At 46.5% G+C, this 17,722-nt stretch overlaps 4 protein-coding genes across 4 annotated transcripts; all 4 read left to right on the forward strand.

Annotated features, from left to right (window-relative positions):
* The first annotated feature begins 500 nt into the window (after positions 1-500).
* Positions 501-1,682, forward strand: LOC101785634 (glutathione S-transferase U24). The gene is made up of 2 exons (XM_004982272.3): positions 501-922; positions 1,015-1,682. The coding sequence occupies exons 1-2, from the start codon at positions 578-580 to the stop codon at positions 1,366-1,368; spliced, it is 699 nt and encodes a 232-aa protein (XP_004982329.1). The 5' UTR covers positions 501-577; the 3' UTR covers positions 1,369-1,682.
* Positions 1,683-1,923: 241 nt separating this feature from the next.
* On the forward strand, positions 1,924-6,421 carry LOC101786037 (ornithine aminotransferase, mitochondrial). The gene is made up of 10 exons (XM_004982273.3): positions 1,924-2,549; positions 3,174-3,282; positions 3,484-3,714; positions 4,220-4,379; positions 4,462-4,517; positions 4,904-5,056; positions 5,183-5,280; positions 5,456-5,536; positions 5,641-5,874; positions 6,009-6,421. Exons 1-10 carry the CDS (start codon positions 2,383-2,385, stop codon positions 6,151-6,153), a joined length of 1,434 nt encoding a protein of 477 aa, XP_004982330.1. The 5' UTR covers positions 1,924-2,382; the 3' UTR covers positions 6,154-6,421.
* A 161-nt stretch (positions 6,422-6,582) lies between these two features.
* LOC101786438 lies at positions 6,583-7,859 on the forward strand. Its single transcript, XM_004982274.2, has one exon. It carries the CDS (start codon positions 6,988-6,990, stop codon positions 7,462-7,464), a length of 477 nt encoding a protein of 158 aa, XP_004982331.1. The 5' UTR covers positions 6,583-6,987; the 3' UTR covers positions 7,465-7,859.
* A 6,033-nt stretch (positions 7,860-13,892) lies between these two features.
* Positions 13,893-16,765, forward strand: LOC101780543 (G-type lectin S-receptor-like serine/threonine-protein kinase At2g19130). The gene has a single exon (XM_012848932.3). The coding sequence runs from the start codon at positions 13,989-13,991 to the stop codon at positions 16,413-16,415; it is 2,427 nt and encodes an 808-aa protein (XP_012704386.2). The 5' UTR covers positions 13,893-13,988; the 3' UTR covers positions 16,416-16,765.
* The last annotated feature ends 957 nt before the right edge of the window (positions 16,766-17,722 follow it).

Consider the following 17,722-nt stretch of genomic DNA (forward strand, 5'->3'; position numbering starts at 1 on the left):
TAATCTCTGTGCTACTCACCTTCGTGTGAGCAATGCTTCTCGATCCTGTGTAAGTGGTTTATCGGATGAAATCCGACGAACGACCAAGTTGTTTAAAGTGCATGATCGCGTGTCAGGCGACTTAAGTGCATTTTAGTCAGGTTAATTTGAACGTTTCCGCTACAATCGTCAGGATTGAGCTTACCTCCATCCTCTGGAGACAAAATACATGGCGGGAGTGCGCACATCACCAAGACGGGCCTTGGGACATCCGGCCATTGGCGAGAAACAAAGCTCCAGCTAAACGAACAAATTAAACTGTCTACGACGTAACCGAAGGCACGCACGGTGAGATCGATGAGACCAACCAGAATACCTTGCTGATTTCCAGCACAAATTTACGTGGCCACGAGGCAAACAGAACACCAAGAAAAGTGACACCATCTCCTAGGAACACAGCCTGCAGCGAAGATCTCCTGTTATATATATATAGGCACGGAATCGAGAGAAGCCAGGGCAATGCAAGCTCCAACCAGCTAGCGCTCGAGCATCACCGGCCACACCTGGTCGACCGAGCTCGAAGCTTTCGAGGGAGGCAATGGAGGGAGACAAGTCCAGCGGCGCCGGCGCCGGCGGGTTGGTGCTGCTCAACTGCTTCGTGAGCCCGTTCGGCAACCGCGTGCGCATCGCGCTGAAGCGCAAGGGCCTGGCGTACGAGGAGAAGCACGAGAACCTGGCGCCCAAGAGCCCGCTGCTACTGTCCTCCAACCCCGTCCACGCCAAGGTCCCCGTCCTCCTCGTCGGCGGCAGCCCCGTGTGCGAGTCCCTCGTCATCCTCGAGTTCGTCGACGAGGCCTTCGCCGGGAACGGCGAGCCGCTCCTCCCCGCCGCCCCCTGTGCCCGCGCGCACGCCCGCTTCTGGGCATCCTACGTCGACAGCAAGGTCGCCCATCGCCGATCATATCGCTCACTGCTCCATCTTCTTCACTGTTCGATTTGACTTGAACAACAATTGAGCCTGTGTGTGCCATGCAGCTGCCGGAGTGCGCGGTGCGCGTGTGGCGGTCGCCCAAGGGCGCGGCGGCGGTGGAGGAGGGGAGGAAGGACCTGGTGGCGGTGCTCAAGACGCTGGAGGCGGAGCTGGGCGCCAAGCCGTACTTCGCCGGGGACGCGCTCGGGTACGTGGACGTGGCGCTGGTGCCGTTCGCGCCGTGGTTCCTGACCTACGAGAGGCTCGGCGGGTTCAGCGTCGCCGGCGAGTGCCCGGCGCTGGCGGCGTGGGCGGAGCGCTGCGTCCGGGAGAATGAGTGCGTGGCCAAGTCGCTGCCGGAGGCCGAGGACGTATTCCAGTTCGTGTGCGGCATGAGGAAAATGTTGGGCCTCGACTAGGCCGACCATTGGGGGTGTCGTCGCTCGCTCGTCGCGGGCGGCGCCGGCAAGAGCTTGGCTAGTTGGCTGCATTAATAAGGAGGGAGTGGATCAGTTGTCGGTGCCTGTCTTTTGGTTTGCACACGGCACGGCCGCGCCGGTGCACGACCGTGCACGTTGACGCGTGATCCACGATCTCGTCACAAACTTCTCAAAGCTTGGCTATTGTTTTTGCATGTCGTCTATGCCGTTGTTTTTCGATGTTGCTGTTGTTTTTGCGGCGGTTTGGTAAACATTTGTGGGTGTAATTTCTTTTTCATCAGAACTGTTGTTTATCTTGAGGCTTGTCCCATTGAATGGTTGTGTGAACGATGATTTTTTGACATGGATGATCCTCAATGGAAGACATGAGCGTGTCTGCACTGTATGGCCAAATTGGTCTACGCAAATGGCACCGTTCGGATGAGCACGAGCCCATCCACGACCACGAACAGGCACGGAGTAGGAGCGCCTGGGATCGTGTGAGCCAAGCGGTCTTCAAGCGGAGCGGCAACGCTCGCCCCAGTCGCGCAACGCCAACCAACAGAAACCCCGGGGCTCGAGCACCGGACGGAACGGGAGCGGCGCCGTGGGTGACTGGCGTGCGGAAACGGGGGAGCCCCGGGATTGGCCAGGCCACCGACTAGCCGGAGAGTCCCGCACGGCTCTCCCGCTGCTGGTGACCGTCGTCGCGCCGAGGAGATGGTCGGACGGATAAGATCGCCGCGCCGCGCCCCGCCCCGCGTGAGCTCGCTGCCCATAACAAGCGGCACGAGCACGAGACCCGGCGCCGAAAGCGATCGACCTCGGTTTCTTGCGTGCGCGCGCGTCGGACCCAGCAAAGCAAGCAACCGCAACGCCTTTTTCAGTTTGGCCCTGGCTGCCTGCCCCCCGCTGGACCCGGAGCCTGGAGCGGCGCTGCGAATCTGCACGAGGGGCTGAGCCACTGAGGTCCGAGCGCCGAGCGGGGTGGGTGCGGCGGGCGGGCGGGCGGGCATGGCGACGGCGCTGGCCAAGCGGGGCGCGGGGCTCGCTGCGGCGTTGGCGGCTCTGGCGCGGGGGCGCGGGATGTGCTCGGCGTCGGCGCCAGCTGCGGCGGGGCGCGCCGCGGCGCTCTCCTCCGAGGAGCTCATGCGGATGGAGCGGGACTGCAGCGCCCACAAGTACGTCCCCCGTTCGCCCTCCCCCAACTCCAAGCCGGTCTATCCCCTTGCTTGCGCGCCCGCCGCGTGCTTGTCGAAATGCATCTGCGCCTCGCCCCTGCCTTGGGTTCTGGACCCCGAATCGAGCCTGTGAAAATGGTTTTCGACAGAATCTTGGCCCTCTGCACCTCTGTTTGGGGTCGGAAAAATTAATTTAATTCCCCTTTTTCTGTTCCTCGCCGCTCCTCGATCTTCGTACGGCTCCGTGTCTCCGGCAAACGGAGTGGATCGTAGTCCTCGCGTCCTGGAATGGAGCCTGTCAAAATGGTTTTCGACATAATTTTGCAAGCGTTCAATTGATCCTTGTATTGAACTCATCAGGGAGACACTGGCATGTTGTCTTTTAGAGACCTGACACAGAGGCTCCTCTTACTCATATGGTTCCTTTGTCTCAAGTAGCATAATCTTTTCTTTGATACCCGCAAGGGAGTGATTGAGAGCTGCAGTTCGATTTGAATGTGCACACTTGTTGATGCATATTCTGTGAAGTTTATTCGGAGGCTCTAAACTTCTAAATGCCACTGCAACAATTTGAGTTGTACAATGTGGTTACTTACTGTACTCTTAACATTTCAATGCCTGCAGCTACCATCCGATCCCCATGGTGTTCTCCAAAGGAGAAGGTTCACACATAGTGGACCCTGAAGGCAACAAATACATTGATTTTCTCTCTGCTTATTCTGCAGTCAATCAGGTAGGGTTCTTTCCTGGGAACTTTTTTTTTTTACTTCATCAATGTAAATTCAGTAAATCAGGAATCCACGATCCTGTGGCTGGAAACTATTGTTGCCAAAACAGACGGGAAATTAAAGAGAATTTTAGTTGCCATGCTGCATTGTTTGGCAGACTTCTTTCTTATGTACTGAAACTATGTAGTGTTTGCCGTTCCTTTCAGGGTCATTGCCATCCAAAAGTCCTGAGAGCTTTGATAGAACAGGCAGAAAGGCTTACGCTCAGTTCTAGAGCTTTCTACAATGACAAATTCCCAATCTTTGCGGAATATCTGACAAGCATGTTTGGATATGACATGATGTTGCCAATGAACACTGGAGCTGAAGGAGTTGAAACTGCTATCAAGTTGGCTAGGAAGTGGGGTTATGAGAAGAAAAAGATACCAAAGAATGAGGTATGACCCCACAAAAAGTTGTGAGTTTTACTTCGGTCCTGGTAGCGGTGTGCATTTTTCTGAACTGGGATTTGCTTGTGCTTCCTTGAAGGTCTACCTTGTGAGGCTTTTAAAGTTTTGAAGTAGGCTCTTACTAGATGAGGTTCCATCTATCGTTGTGGTTGCTAAAATTATCCTGTTCCTGCATAGCGTGTTAACGCATAAGCATGGTGATGACATATGTACCAGTTTTTCAGTTGTTCCCTGCTTTAGTATTATTATTCTGCTCTGTTTTCTTTTACTTATGTTACTTGGATATGATGAAACCTAATACAAATCTCATCTCATTATATCAAATAAACAAAAAGTTCAATAGAAGAACAAACAATCTGGCAATATATATGCTATTTTCATTCTTAATTCCCTTTGGTGAAGGTTTGGCATATGCCATGTCTGGTAAATCCTACATCTTGTATCTTGAGAAATAGAGATTCATTCATCTGCCAAATTGTTTGCTGTTTTGCAGGCTATGCTTGTCTCTTGCTGTGGATGTTTCCATGGTCGAACTCTGGGCGTCATTTCCATGAGCTGTGACAATGATGCTACTCGTGGTTTTGGTCCTTTGGTTCCTGGCCATCTTAAAGTTGATTTTGGAGATATTGATGGGTTGAAGAAAGTCTTTGAAGGTAATTGATCTGTCAACTGTGGAAAGCATATATGGTACTATTTTACGTGTTTCTGTATGTTGACAACTAATATTTGTTTCAGAGCATGGAGATCGGATTTGTGGCTTTTTGTTTGAACCTATCCAAGGTGAAGCGGGGGTACGTATCTATCGTGCTATAAGCTCCATCTCTGTTGGTTCTGATTAGATATTTCCTATACAGTGAGAAACTAATTGCTTCCGAGCAATATCTTGATATACATTGGTCCATGTCTATACTTTTCTGAATTCGCCTCCTGAGATTTGTCCAACACCAGCTGGGTTATCATATTTCAGTTTTCTTTTTCATCTGGTTTGGATGAATTTATCACACTTTGCTAGCTATAGTGGTAAAGTAAACCGGAGCCAATTTGATTACAAATATATAGTTCAAATTTGACTTTTATGGTACCTGTCTTTGGTTTTTGTCATTATTAGCACGAATGGTTAATATTTTTAATTTCTTAGTTTGACAAGTATTAATTCGATCTTTTGTGTAACACACAGGTAGTAATCCCACCAGATGGCTATTTGAAAGCTGTCAGAGACTTGTGTTCTAAGCACAACATTCTGATGATTGCTGATGAGATCCAAACAGGCATAGCTAGAACTGGGAGAATGTTGGCATGTGATTGGGAAGGCATAAGGCCTGATATGGTGGTAAGTTTCTTTTTCCGGTACCCCTGTTTATCATCTATACTCGTTACGCTACTGACCAATGGTGATGTTTTTATTTTCTTCGAAAGGCAACTTATGATTTTTGACTAAGTACATCGTCTCTACCAGATTCTCGGCAAAGCACTTGGTGCTGGAGTTGTTCCAGTCAGTGCAGTTCTTGCAGATAAGGACATCATGTTGTGTATCAGACCAGGGGAACATGGAAGGTGTGAACAGATCCCACTACTTTTTGTTCATCATAAAAAATTTCATAGCCAAACTAATTCAATTCACGCCGAACTAATCTGTGCTCCTGAATAGTTTTTATGTTACTTTCATATAGCAATATTTTTACTGTATGTATGTACTGCTCCTGAAGTGTGTCGTATTTGACAATTGCAGTACATTTGGTGGGAATCCATTGGCTAGTGCTGTGGCAGTTGCATCACTGAAAGTGGTCAGAGATGAATGTCTTGTTGAAAGGTACAGTAATTTCTTATAAGAAATTCTAGTGATTTGCCAGGTTATCTCCTGTTCTCAAATCCAGCTTAGTGATCTTGTCTTCTGAATGATATACGGAATCGCAGGGCAGCAAAGTTAGGACAGGAGTTCAGGGACCAGTTACAGAAGGTCCAGCAGAAATTCCCTCAAATCATAAGAGAAGTGCGCGGGAGGGGTTTGCTTAATGCGGTGGACTTAAACAACGACGCACTATCTCCTGCCTCTGCATATGACATATGCATCAAGTTGAAGGAGCGAGGCATTCTAGCAAAACCCACACATGACACTATAATTCGATTAGCCCCTCCCCTTTCAATCAGGTATAGCTCTTCACCATGCTATCGCCATACATCATTTATCAGTTGTTTGTATGTTTGCATGTACAACTAGTAGTATTTTATGCCTGAAAGTGTAAACTGATCGCAAGCTGATGTCTACATTGTATGGTTTTCAGTCCGGAGGAGCTTGCAGAAGCATCGAAGGCACTCAGTGACGTGCTGGAGCATGACTTGCCACAGATGCAGAAGGAGATCAAGAAGCCAGAATCAGAGGCAGAGAAACCAGTCTGTGACAGATGTGGCCGAGACTTGTATGGATGATGAGTGATGCCTACAAGCAGGGATTACCGCATTTTCATGGGCAGTAGGCCATTTCCCCAAATGAGAAACATAATATGGGATTCTCTGTCGTAGCTCACTGTAGTATCCTGCACCTTGTTGCATTGTATATTCAGGGAAGGTGGTATTATTACCATGGTTAATCGCAAATAAATGGGTGGTAGTATTCACCTGCATTGTGAATCTACCGTCAAAGCTATATGATCTTTTCCTCCTCTTTTCTTCTGACGAAAGTGATCTATCTGTGACACTTAATGCTTTTCTACGATTTGTGAAGAAGTTGTAGTAACTGAAAATTCCAATGTAGTTGATCAGCAAATGAGCAATGTTATGTTAACGATGGACAATCGTTTTGAAGAGACAAAAAGGATAATCTGTTGGTCCCACGTTCTGATAAGGTATACATTCCCATTTGAAAATATTCAGAGGACAGCAATTTCTTAGCTGTACATTTCATGAGAAAACAACGGTCCAATTTTAGGTTTGAAGACTGAATCGAAATGAAATAAGCAAAAGTACACCTGCAGGTCCTATAGACCTGGAACGCAAAATACAAGTTGGAGTGGGCCCATTTCATCTCCAGGCGGCACTTTTCAGCCACTGGCTTGGTCAACCAGACGCCCTACACTTAAGCGCAACCTTCAGAAAATAAGCACATTTTAAGAACTGCTTAATCTTTCCGTTACATCTTAATCCTATCCACGTCAAAGCTTTAGCCTTTGACATAACAAAAGCAAACACCACCATCTTATCATCGTTGCATCGCCATCATTCCTGCAAGAATCGTTTGTTTTGAACCTATTGACCGATTTGTGCATGGATCTCGTAGACGATGAGGTCCCGCCGCTAGAGCCGTGCCTGCCGCCGCCGCCGCCGCGCGCCGCCATGCGGTCCCGGCCGTCGAGCTGGAGCAGCAGCGGGAGCAGCGGCGGCGTCGAGTACACGAGCCTCCGGGACGTGATCGCCGAGGCCGGGCCCGGCAGCGGCGGCGGCAGCTTCGGCGACGGCGCCGACTTCGACGCGTCCAACATCAACATCCGCAACCAGCTGCTGAAGCACGCCGCGTCGGCGTACCTCCAGTCGGCGATCGTCGTGCCGCCGCGGGACACGGGGTGCCTCAGCAGGCTGTGGAGGAGGCTGCTCCACCGCCGGCGCTGCCGCATCCTGCAGCGGCCGTGGCCGGGGTGCTGCGGCGCCGGGGACCCGCCGCGCCTCTGCGCCGCGGCCGTGGCGGGCTCGGCGCGCCGGCTCGCCGCCTTCCTATCCGGCTGCGTCGCCCGCATGTGCACGTAGCAACGCGCGTCGTCACCGGCTCGCCATTGATTGGTGGTGAGGTGCGCATGCTGCAATGCTGGATCTGTACCTGAAAGATACAATTGCATCGATGGATTGACGGAGGTCGGAGGAGGCCAAAGGAAGGAGAAGGTGCGACGATCTTGCATTTGCAGGCTCTTCTGATCCGCAAAAAATAAGACGTGCCTGCCAGGAGGTGATGTGTTTGTGTTTGTCATCTCGTTCATCGATGAGGTTGCAATCAGTACTTGATCACTGATAAGGACTGAATAACATCGAGAGAAAAAAACATAGGAATCGATTACAACTTTTTTGTTTTTTTCTTTTCTCTCTGTATTCGAAGATTTTACAAATTATTCGTAACAATTGTCTCCAAATGAACATAGCAAGGCCATTCACAGTGCAAAGTCTTTTCTTTACTCATACAATGCAAAAGTTGATTAAAGGTGCTTCCTGTCATCATGTGCCATATCATTGAGCATCTATATAAGAATTCAAGCTTTTATACAATCACTCTTCTCACGTTCATATTTAGCTTTGTTTCTCGAACTTAAGGTCTGATAAAAACATTATTGCCAACCACAGGCAGACTTTGTGCCCCATCTCCACTGGTGAACTTCGGCTGGTTTTCTAATTAGAGAGAAACACTACTTACCAATATTTCATAGTTCTTCATATTTAGGTTGGGGGAATCACAACTTTCAAGTAGTCGGATCCACCTCTACCACAAATAGATATTAAATATTAAGAAATGTATTTTTGTCATAGCAATAATTTTATCTCATAAAATACTTTCTACGTAATTTCTTACTTTTAGCTTAGGACTCACAAACTTTCAAGTAGTTTGTCCCAACTTCCACTACAACATATGTCGCCATTTCACCGCTGTGATGAAGCCAATTTATCAGTTACCGCTGCAATTCCTTTTTTATAGTTCTATCAATTAGTTTTGTAACACCGAAAGATCACGACTCCGGAAAATACCACCAAAAGAATTTGCCTCTGTAAAGTACCACCTAAATATTCAAACGTTAACCGAGTGTAACACTCCGTTACATTTTTTTCCACCGAAAAGCATATTTTCATCTATTTGAGGAACATATCATGGATATGAAATGACTCTTGTACCCTGTTACATTTTTGTCCACCGAAAAGCATATTTTCATCTATTTGAGGAACATATCATGGATATGAAATGACTCTTGTACCCTTGGACTCTTATCCATCCTCTGCATTCTCCTGATCGCCCTTCTGCAAGAACAGCACGGAGCGCCTGTGCGGCCGCTAATCTGCCCGTGCGCCATGGTCCGCTCCAATGCTTCTGCACCCCGCTCAGCTGCCCTGCCCATGTCTTTCCACAGTTCCACCACCAACTCGGCGAGGATTAGCCCATTCTCTTTCATTGCCAGGCGCTAGTAGCAGCTCCCGCCCGACATAGCCTGAGCGCAAGGGTCGTCTTGCGGGGGCTGAGGGCCGAGGCCACGCGCTCCAATGCGTCGGACGCTGCGTGGACCCTCGACCGGTCCCGCGCCGAGGCATCCGAGCTGCTCGTGGTGGCCGCGCTGGTGCGCCTCCACTACAGTTGCAGCACCGCTCCATGCTCGCCGGTCATCCTTGCCAAGCACACCTGGGGTTATTTTTTTCCAAGTTATCAGCGCTACCGGCGAAATCTATCAGAATGCTATATTCAGTTAACATCCACATCTTTCGATGATATTTTATAGAGGCAAGTTCTTTCGGTGGTCTATTTTTGGTAAATTTTCCATTTTAAAATCTCCCGTGGTAACTCCCCCATAGTTTTACATAAAAGAAACAAATATTGCCATTTGACAATGTGATGATGCCATAGTATCAAGAAATATATTTTTTGTTTTGGAACTATACACTCCACCAAAATTATAAATTTTATACTTCCTCTGTTTTTAAATATAATTCGAAATGGAGAGTGTGACATGTCACATGTGTTCTCTTATTATTTTCTTTCCATTCCACATCAGCTAAAATTTGTAATATATACTCCCTTTGTTCCAAATTGAAGTCATTCCAACTTTTTTGAAAATTCAAATCATTTTATGTTTAACCAAAATTATAGAGAGGATTACAAAAATTTATGGAACCAAATAGATATACTATAAAATATATTTAATGAAGAATCTAATAGTACTTATTTGGTATAATAAATGTTAGTGTTTTACTGTATAAATTTGGTATGCTTTTGACTTTCAAAGAAAATTGGAATGCGTAGGGAGCTGGAACTAAGTGTCATGACGCATTTAGTCCCAGGCAGTTGATATTTTACATATCAAGCCATGCTAACAAAATCGATGTTTTGCACCACGTGTTATTTGTTCACACACATATTTTGCACCCTACGGATGCTGAGATTTAGGGGGAGCTCCATGCTTGTCTTGAAAATATGCAAATTGGCATTTTAGGCCAAAATCGATGAAAAGGAATTCTATGCACATGTTGAGGGATAGCCCTATCTAAATCTCAGTACTCAAAAGCTTTAATGATATATCTTTTGTAAGCTTTAATCAAGGTTGTCATCAATCACCAAAAAGGGGGAGATTGAAAGAGCATCTAGGCCCCTAGTGGGTTTTGGTGAGTTGAATGACAACGTGATTAAAGGTCTAATGAACTTGTTAAGTCTATGAGCAGGCGTAATACTTGATGAATAATCTTTGTGGGAAAGATTGCATTAAAAGACTCATACAATGAAAAAGAGCAAGTATAATATATGACATTGTTTACTCAAGCAAGCAATGGTGTGAAAGAAAGTTGAGGCTTGGTTGATGGCCTTATATTGAAAGATTGCTTGAAGTTAAAGATGAATGTCATAGTAAGAAATATTTTGTGAATCTCATGATAGCTAAATGTGATATATGATAAGCAAATTGAAGTAAAGAAAGAGACATGATGGTATTGGGATATTAGTTGGTCTCTAAATAAAATGAGAATCTTGTTATAAATATTGGGATATAGAAGTTAAAAGAAGATACAATCTAAAGAGAATTTTATTCATGGTGTCAAAACATTGCTAGACTCAAATGCGGCAGCGATTGGATAAAGAAATCAAGCAAAGTGATTAGCTATGAGATACTAGGTAAGGTTTGGCCAATTAGTGACTTGGGCCATGAGCTTTGCTAGGGTGAAGTGGCTAGTGCTTAGAGGATTTTGAGGTATCAAGTCAAGCCTTATTGAGTATAGCAATGGGATGCATCAAATGTTTATTATTGAGTCATATGAAGAAGTCAGTTGTGATCTAAAATTGGGTTTCATTCATATGTGATTGAATATTGATCCAAGTCACTAGCTCAAGGTTGAAGTGTTTAAACCAAAGAGACAAAGATGGATGCAGCTCTCAAGTAGATATTCTTATTAAGTATGGCATGGTTCATGGTACTGAAGCTCAAGAAGATGAACATGGTATTTATATTTTGATCTTGAGTATAGGTGTGCTATACTATCAAGAGAGATGCATCACATGATTATTTGACTAGTCTCAATGCTCAAGTATCCTATGTGCGGGATGAAAGATACAAAAGCCACACGTACACACTAATGGTCATGAAGTTGCGGAAGTTTTCGGAGAACTTTCCAAAAGATTCCAAAAGTTCCATAGTTTCTGAAGAACGTTCCGGAAAACTCCGGAACTCAACTAGTTGGTTTGAAAAACTGAAGGTTCCGGTTTTTCAAAACCGGTTTTGGTTTTGGTCTGACAACTCTAACGGCTAGTTTCTGGGGAGTGGAGTATTTATACCCCACGACCCTCTCAGTGGCTAGCTGCTATTTTTGCGGTTGTTGCTGTGTTTCTTGCCTATTCCAAGCTGAACTAAAGCCAAATAGCTCTCCCCAACCCCTCTTTGTAAGATAGTGTGATCTTTGCTAGATCTTGCGAGTTGGGTAGTAGAGAGGAGTTATTTGAGAGCACTAGAAGAGCACTAATACACTTAAGCATTGGTTTGCCTTGTCAAGTTTCAAGTGAAGGATTTGTTACTCTTGGAGGTGTTCCTCCTAGATGGTTAGGCATCGTCCAAGAGCTCCCAAGGTGTAGTGAGCCACGGGATAGTTTGTGCAGGTCAAACTTCACCTCCAAAAGGGAAGAAGCTAACTAGTGAAGTGGGGAAAGGGTTGAGTGCAACCTGGCATCTTTGGAAGTACCCAACGGAGATGTAGGATTCACCTAGGGTGAATCTGAACTTCGGTGAAACAAATCATTGTGTCTCCTCACTGGTTTTCTTACTCTTGCTTTACACTTCCACTTCATTGCTGATCTTGTAACATTGGTTGATCAACTTGGATGTTAGTGTTTGTGAAGTGCAGGAGCTTTGTGATCCTGCTAAGATTCACCATCTGAGCATACTCTCTAAATCCAGTTTGATCTTTACCTCACTTGCATCGCATAAGGTTTAAGGGGTTCTCTCTGCCCGAGCCAAAATTGGAGGTTCCGGTTTTGAAATAGGAAGTTCTGATTTTCAGGTAGGCAGTTTTATTCCGCTATTTAAGGCTTGTGCTTTCTATCTTCGGAGATTCCGGAGATTTCTTCGGAGATTCCGTAAATTGCGGAATCTCCAGAAGTATTTTCGGAATAATCTGCAAGTCGCTGATAAACTTGTTTTAAGTGGTGACGATTTCAGGTTACGCCTATTCACCCCTCCTCTAGGCGACATCAAGATCCTTTCAATATGTATCAGAGCCTGGACTCACATCCAAGCTTAACCGCCGTGAGATAAGATGTCGACACCATTTGAGGTAACTTTGACTTCAAGCCACTCGCATGCGACGACTCGAACTATGATTCTTGGTCTACTCATGAACTTGATATTTTTAGGGCCATGGGTCCTGAAATCGAGCAGGTTGTAGTTGTGAGTATTTCTCCTTCAAATGCTGACTGGTCAAAATTAACCCAAGAGAAAGAGAAATGCCTACAACTCAACGCTCAAGCATCTTATGTTTCAATTCGTGCTTTGAGTGAAGATGTATTAGATGCTATCATGGATAAGGATGACAATTATCATACAAGTCATGATGCACATCGTATATGCATCACTCTCAAAGATACGTATGGTGCTTGTGAGTACCATGGTCAAAAAGTAAGTGAGTCAGAAGAAGAGACTCAACGAACTCAACCGAGAGATCATAAGAACTCTCCAGCCTCAGCTGATGAAGTGAAACTGGAGGTTCCGATTTTAGAAACCGGATACTCCGGTTCTATCAGAGAGTTGGCTATTGGCTGGTCCATCAGGGAAGACGATTCATGTCATCGGCCTCATGAAGAGTCCAAAGCTCCAAGCCACTCTTCTTCACATCAGTACACCCATAAATGCTTCATGGCTAAGGGTGAGAAGAAAAGAAAAGATGAAGATGAAGAGTTTGAGTTTGAATTTGACAAGATGTCCAAAAGAGACAATAAAGAGCTGGTCAAGCTCATGGAGACTGTGTACAGCAGAGAGGAGAGATTGAGAGACAAGAGAACCATCTTATTGAAAGAGTCAAGGAACTTGAGTCTCTCGATGAAGAAATGAGGAAGCTTATTGAATGCAATGTATCCTTGCTTGATAAATGCGCAAATCAAGGGCTTTTGGTTCAACGGTTCCCTGGATTTGGGCACCTCATTGACAGTTACCTCTATTTTCGAACGAGATAAGATTTTCTTTTAGAGATAGTCACGTTGACCAGAGGTTGACCCTTATCCCACCAAACTAGTCGGTAAAAGGCTCGGGGGCTGTGTACCACGTGCCTATTGATAAAAAAGTTTTTCTCTGGATTTTAAAGGGAAAGAGATACAAATTACAGTTTGACCCTCAACCTGATTCTTCGATTTAACCTAAGGCTCGGGGGCTACTCCATATAGAGTGCAACTTTCATCGCACTTCCATATAAAATTCAAGATTGAAGGATATGAGACTGAGTCAAATGAGGCTTGAGTACATTCTAGCCGCATGGTAGTTTTTGGGTACCTTTGAAAATTACTCGAAGAGCACCGAAACTCTTTCTGTTTTTTTTACAGCAGCCAAGTAAGTGTCTCGTCTGGTACGTGATCATGACCCAACAACAGCTTTTCTAGTCTAGCTTCCACTAGCCCTTCCAAGCTCGTTTCATTTCTAGCCCGTTCGGACGACGGCGAGACGAGTGAGCGAAGCACATGACGGGGCGAAGCGTGGTCCTGAGTTCGGTTGCCGAGGGCGGCAGAACCGACGACGCCACGGCCAACCCCCTGGCCTCTTGTGCGGCACGTCTGCGTCATCATTCGGACGGTACCTCTCCAAATCAAGCAAGCTGCTTCAAATTACCCGCAAGGATGACACGCAACGGAGAGACTATCAAACACGATGACCATAAAATAAGGGACGCCCATAAAATATCTAACGCAATGAGCAATCATATCTGATGCAATTTTTGTCAGTTTCTTTATTTTAGGCTTCCAACTAATCATCATTCAACGCTAGCAACTTCCTGATACAATGAGATATGATAAAAGCACCCTGCTTCCAGGCTTCCAGCATAATTGCCTGCCGTGAATGGTGAACTATAAACACAGCCAATCCAACATGCCCTCATCCTACATATCCATCCCAGTTTCCTTCTGCATCCTGATCATTGCCACATCCCTGTGCTCCGCGGCGGACACCATCTCGGCCGGTCAGCCACTCGCCGGCCGTGGCGGGAAGCTCGTCTCCAAGAACGGTAAGTTCGCACTGGGATTCTTCCAAAGATGGACCGGCAGCCGCTCCAGTACCCCGAAATGGTACTTGGGCATATGGTTCAACACAGTCCCGGAGTTGACCCCAGCTTGGGTGGCCAACCGGGAGAACCCGCTCCCCGACGGAACCTCGTCGGAGCTCATCATCTCCGACGATGGCAACCTCGCCATCTTCAACCGACCCAACCGGTCAATTCTGTGGTCGAGCCAGGCGAACACCACGACGAACAACACCATCGCCGTGCTGCTCAACAGCGGAGACCTCGTCCTGTCCGACGCGTCGAACTCGACTGCCATCTTCTGGAGGAGCTTCGACCACATGACCGACACTTTCCTCCCCGGTGCCAGGATGGGCAGGAACAAGGTGACCGGGTGGACCCATGGCCTTGTCTCCAATAAGAACTCGCACGATCTGTCTCCGGGCATCTACTCTGGCCACCCATCTCCAGACTCTGCCAACTTCGAGCTGCTCCTTTCATGGAACTCTTCGGTTACATACTGGTCATCCGGGCAATGGGAGGGGCAGTACTTCAGCAACATGCCGGAGATGTCGGGTCGCTATTTGTTCTTCTCCGAGTTCGTTAGCAATGATCGGGAAGAGTACTACACATACTGGTTGAAAAACGAGACCGTGGTCACAAGGTATGTCCTTGATGTAGACGGGCAAGCAAAAATGGTGCTCTGGTCTGATGCTTCAGCGGAGTGGATATTCTTTTATCCAAAACCAGATGCTCAGTGCGAGGCGTATGCTGTCTGCGGACCGTTTACGGTTTGCAGAGAGGATGTGCTCCCTTTCTGCAACTGTATGAAGGGTTTCTCCATCAGATCACAGGAAGACTGGGAGCTAGGGGATCGAACAGGCGGATGCAACAGAAACATTCCCTTAAACTGTGCCAGCAGCAACTCAGGCATAAGTGGTGGTCTGACAGACATGTTCTATGCCATGAGGAATGTTATATACCCTGATAATGCCAAACACATTGAAGCTGGGAGTGCCGAGGAATGTGGAAAAAGTTGTCTTGGGGATTGCTCCTGCTACGCATATTCCTACTCTGGTAAGTGCAGTGTTTGGAACTCTCAACTGCTTAATGTTTTGCAAAGGTATAATGGAAGTGCCAGCGACGAAGGAATTCTTTACCTTCGGCTTGCTGCCGAAGAGCTAAAAACTTCAAAACACAAAAGAAGAATGATAGTTCGGTTGGTGATTGCTGCAACCATCTTCGCCGCTTTGTCTCTGTTTGCAATTATTTGCATGTTTGTCAGGAGACGGAAAAGGCAGCATTCATCTATGGAACCAAGCAACATCAGAGGAGGAATAATGGCTTTTGGATACAAAGATTTGCGACATGCAACAAAAAACTTCTCAGAAAAATTAGGAGGTGGTAGTTTTGGGTCTGTGTTTAAGGGTGTTTTACCTGACTCAACTGTCATTGCAGTTAAAAGACTTGATGGTGCTCGTCAAGAAGAGAAGGAATTCAGGGCAGAATTGAGTTCGATAGGAATGATCCAGCATATTAACTTGGTCAAGTTAATTGGCTTTTGCTGCCAAGGAAGCAAAAGATTGCTTGTCTATGAGTATATGCCAAACCACTCTCTTGATGCCCATCTGTTTCAAAGCAGTGGCATGCCCTTGTGTTGGGGTACTCGGTACAAGATAGCACTTGGTGTTGCTAGAGGATTAGCCTATTTGCATGAGAATTGCCAAGACTGTATTATCCATTGCGACATTAAGCCCCAGAACATTCTTTTAGATGCTTCTTTTGTTCCTAAGATTGCAGATTTTGGGATGGCAAAGTTTGTTCGAAGAGATTTTAGCCGAGTCATAACAACAATGAGAGGAACTATGGGATATCTTGCTCCTGAATGGATAAGTGGCGTGGCTATCTCATCAAAAGTAGATGTTTACAGTTACGGAATGGTACTGTTAGAAATCATATTTGGAAGAAGAAACTCCGGAGAAGAATATAACAGCGATAGTACCTACTTGCCTGTACAAGTTGTAAATAAACTCCTTCAGGGGAATGTGCAGTGCTTGATGGATCAAAGCATGCACGATGGCATCAATCTGGAAGAGGTTGAAAGGGCTTGCCGAGTTGCTTGTTGGTGTATTCAGGATCACGAGTCCCACAGACTGACTATGGGAGAAGTAGTCTGGATTCTTGAGGGCTTGATTAAGGTCGATGTGCCTCCCATGCCAAAGGTTCTTGAAGCAATTTCAGGAGGCACAGATTCAACGATCGCATAGATGTGCGAGTTCTTGAACTACCCAAGTGATTTGCGCTTTTCAGGTGTGCTATGGTCTTTTCAGAATCCTTGCTAGTTTTCCTTCTTGTTCACACCTTGCTAGTTTGAAAAACAGGCAGCTTCTTGCAACTGTCAAGGCTGCTGTCAATTGTTAGGTTCTGTAGATTTCGGTTGTACTGGATGAATGGCATTAGAAATGGGTATCACCCTATCATAAACCTCTCCGAAGTAGTAGTTTATAGTTTTTGAGGTTCCGACAGTGTGGATTGCTGCAAGAGTATGTGAGTTTAAGATCTTGCTAGGCAGAAGCAACATTTCATCCAGATCTAAGATCTTGAACACTTGAATCTAGGAAACTGAGCTCCTCTGTGTTTTCAATTTGGTTGCTTGAAATCCCCAGCACGCGCGGGCGTGCGGCCACGGGCGGCGACAGCAGCACGGGCTCCGACGCCTGTGTTTGCGCCGGCAACGGCAACAGCGGCGACGCGGGCGACGGGCGGCGGTGCGAGGCCGGGGAGAGCTCCCCCACCGGGAGCAGCGGCGAGCTCCCCCGCCGGGAGCACCCTCGCAAGGAGCGACAGGGCGCGGGAACAGAAGCACGGGGGCTGATAGGGGAGGAGAGACGGCGCGCAAATAAGTGAAATAAGTGGGGCGTTGGGATCGTGATTGGGTGGGCGAAAATATAAGGATGGTTTGAGAAGGCTGTCGAAGCAAAAAAAAATTCTTTTTCTTCCAAATAAATCTATTAGGGATAGTTTAGGTGTCTAGCCAAACTAGTTTAGGACTCCGGATGATGTTTCAACAGGACAAACATAAGTGGTGGTGCAAGTTAAATGATTCCCGTGATGGCATCGCTCATGGACTTCATATAACTTTCCTATCTCATTCTCATCCCAGTTCAAATTAAACCCCCCACATATATTTCCGTGAGACTGGAAAACGTGCGCCACCGTTTACAGTGAAGCTAACTATATGTGTGATGAGTACCGGTACGATTAGGATTCTCACGTACAGTAATTATATTAAATCTGGCAGCAAACCCTGGTTCATAAGGCCAGTCTCAATGCACAGTTTTATAGCATAGTTATTAAGATTGGGAACTTGGTAACTGTACTTGTTGGGTTTCATGGTGATAAAACCCCTCTCACATATGATGAAACTCCCTCTCTTCTATCCTCGTAATGACCTTGCCACGTCAGTAAAATTGCTGATGTGTTATGTTATTTAATGATCATAAAACTCTTGATGAAACCTTCACTAAGACTGAGTTAAGTACATCAGTAACAAGTTGTCAGTTGATACTTGGGA

Source organism: Setaria italica, chromosome IX (genome assembly GCF_000263155.2).
Source record: "Setaria italica strain Yugu1 chromosome IX, Setaria_italica_v2.0, whole genome shotgun sequence".
NCBI lineage: Eukaryota > Viridiplantae > Streptophyta > Magnoliopsida > Poales > Poaceae > Setaria > Setaria italica.

Bases quoted from the DNA above. Each gene is read 5' to 3' on its own strand.
- LOC101785634 (XM_004982272.3), top strand. From the start codon at position 578: ATGGAGGGAGACAAGTCCAGCGGCGCCGGCGCCGGCGGGTTGGTGCTG. The intron at 923-1,014 runs GTCGCCCATCGC...TGTGCCATGCAG, and splicing joins CATCCTACGTCGACAGCAAG to CTGCCGGAGTGCGCGGTGCG.
- LOC101786037 (XM_004982273.3), top strand. From the start codon at position 2,383: ATGGCGACGGCGCTGGCCAAGCGGGGCGCGGGGCTCGCTGCGGCGTTG. The intron at 5,057-5,182 runs GTAAGTTTCTTT...CGTCTCTACCAG, and splicing joins GCATAAGGCCTGATATGGTG to ATTCTCGGCAAAGCACTTGG. The intron at 5,875-6,008 runs GTATAGCTCTTC...TATGGTTTTCAG, and splicing joins GCCCCTCCCCTTTCAATCAG to TCCGGAGGAGCTTGCAGAAG.
- LOC101786438 (XM_004982274.2), top strand. From the start codon at position 6,988: ATGGATCTCGTAGACGATGAGGTCCCGCCGCTAGAGCCGTGCCTGCCG.
- LOC101780543 (XM_012848932.3), top strand. From the start codon at position 13,989: ATGGTGAACTATAAACACAGCCAATCCAACATGCCCTCATCCTACATA.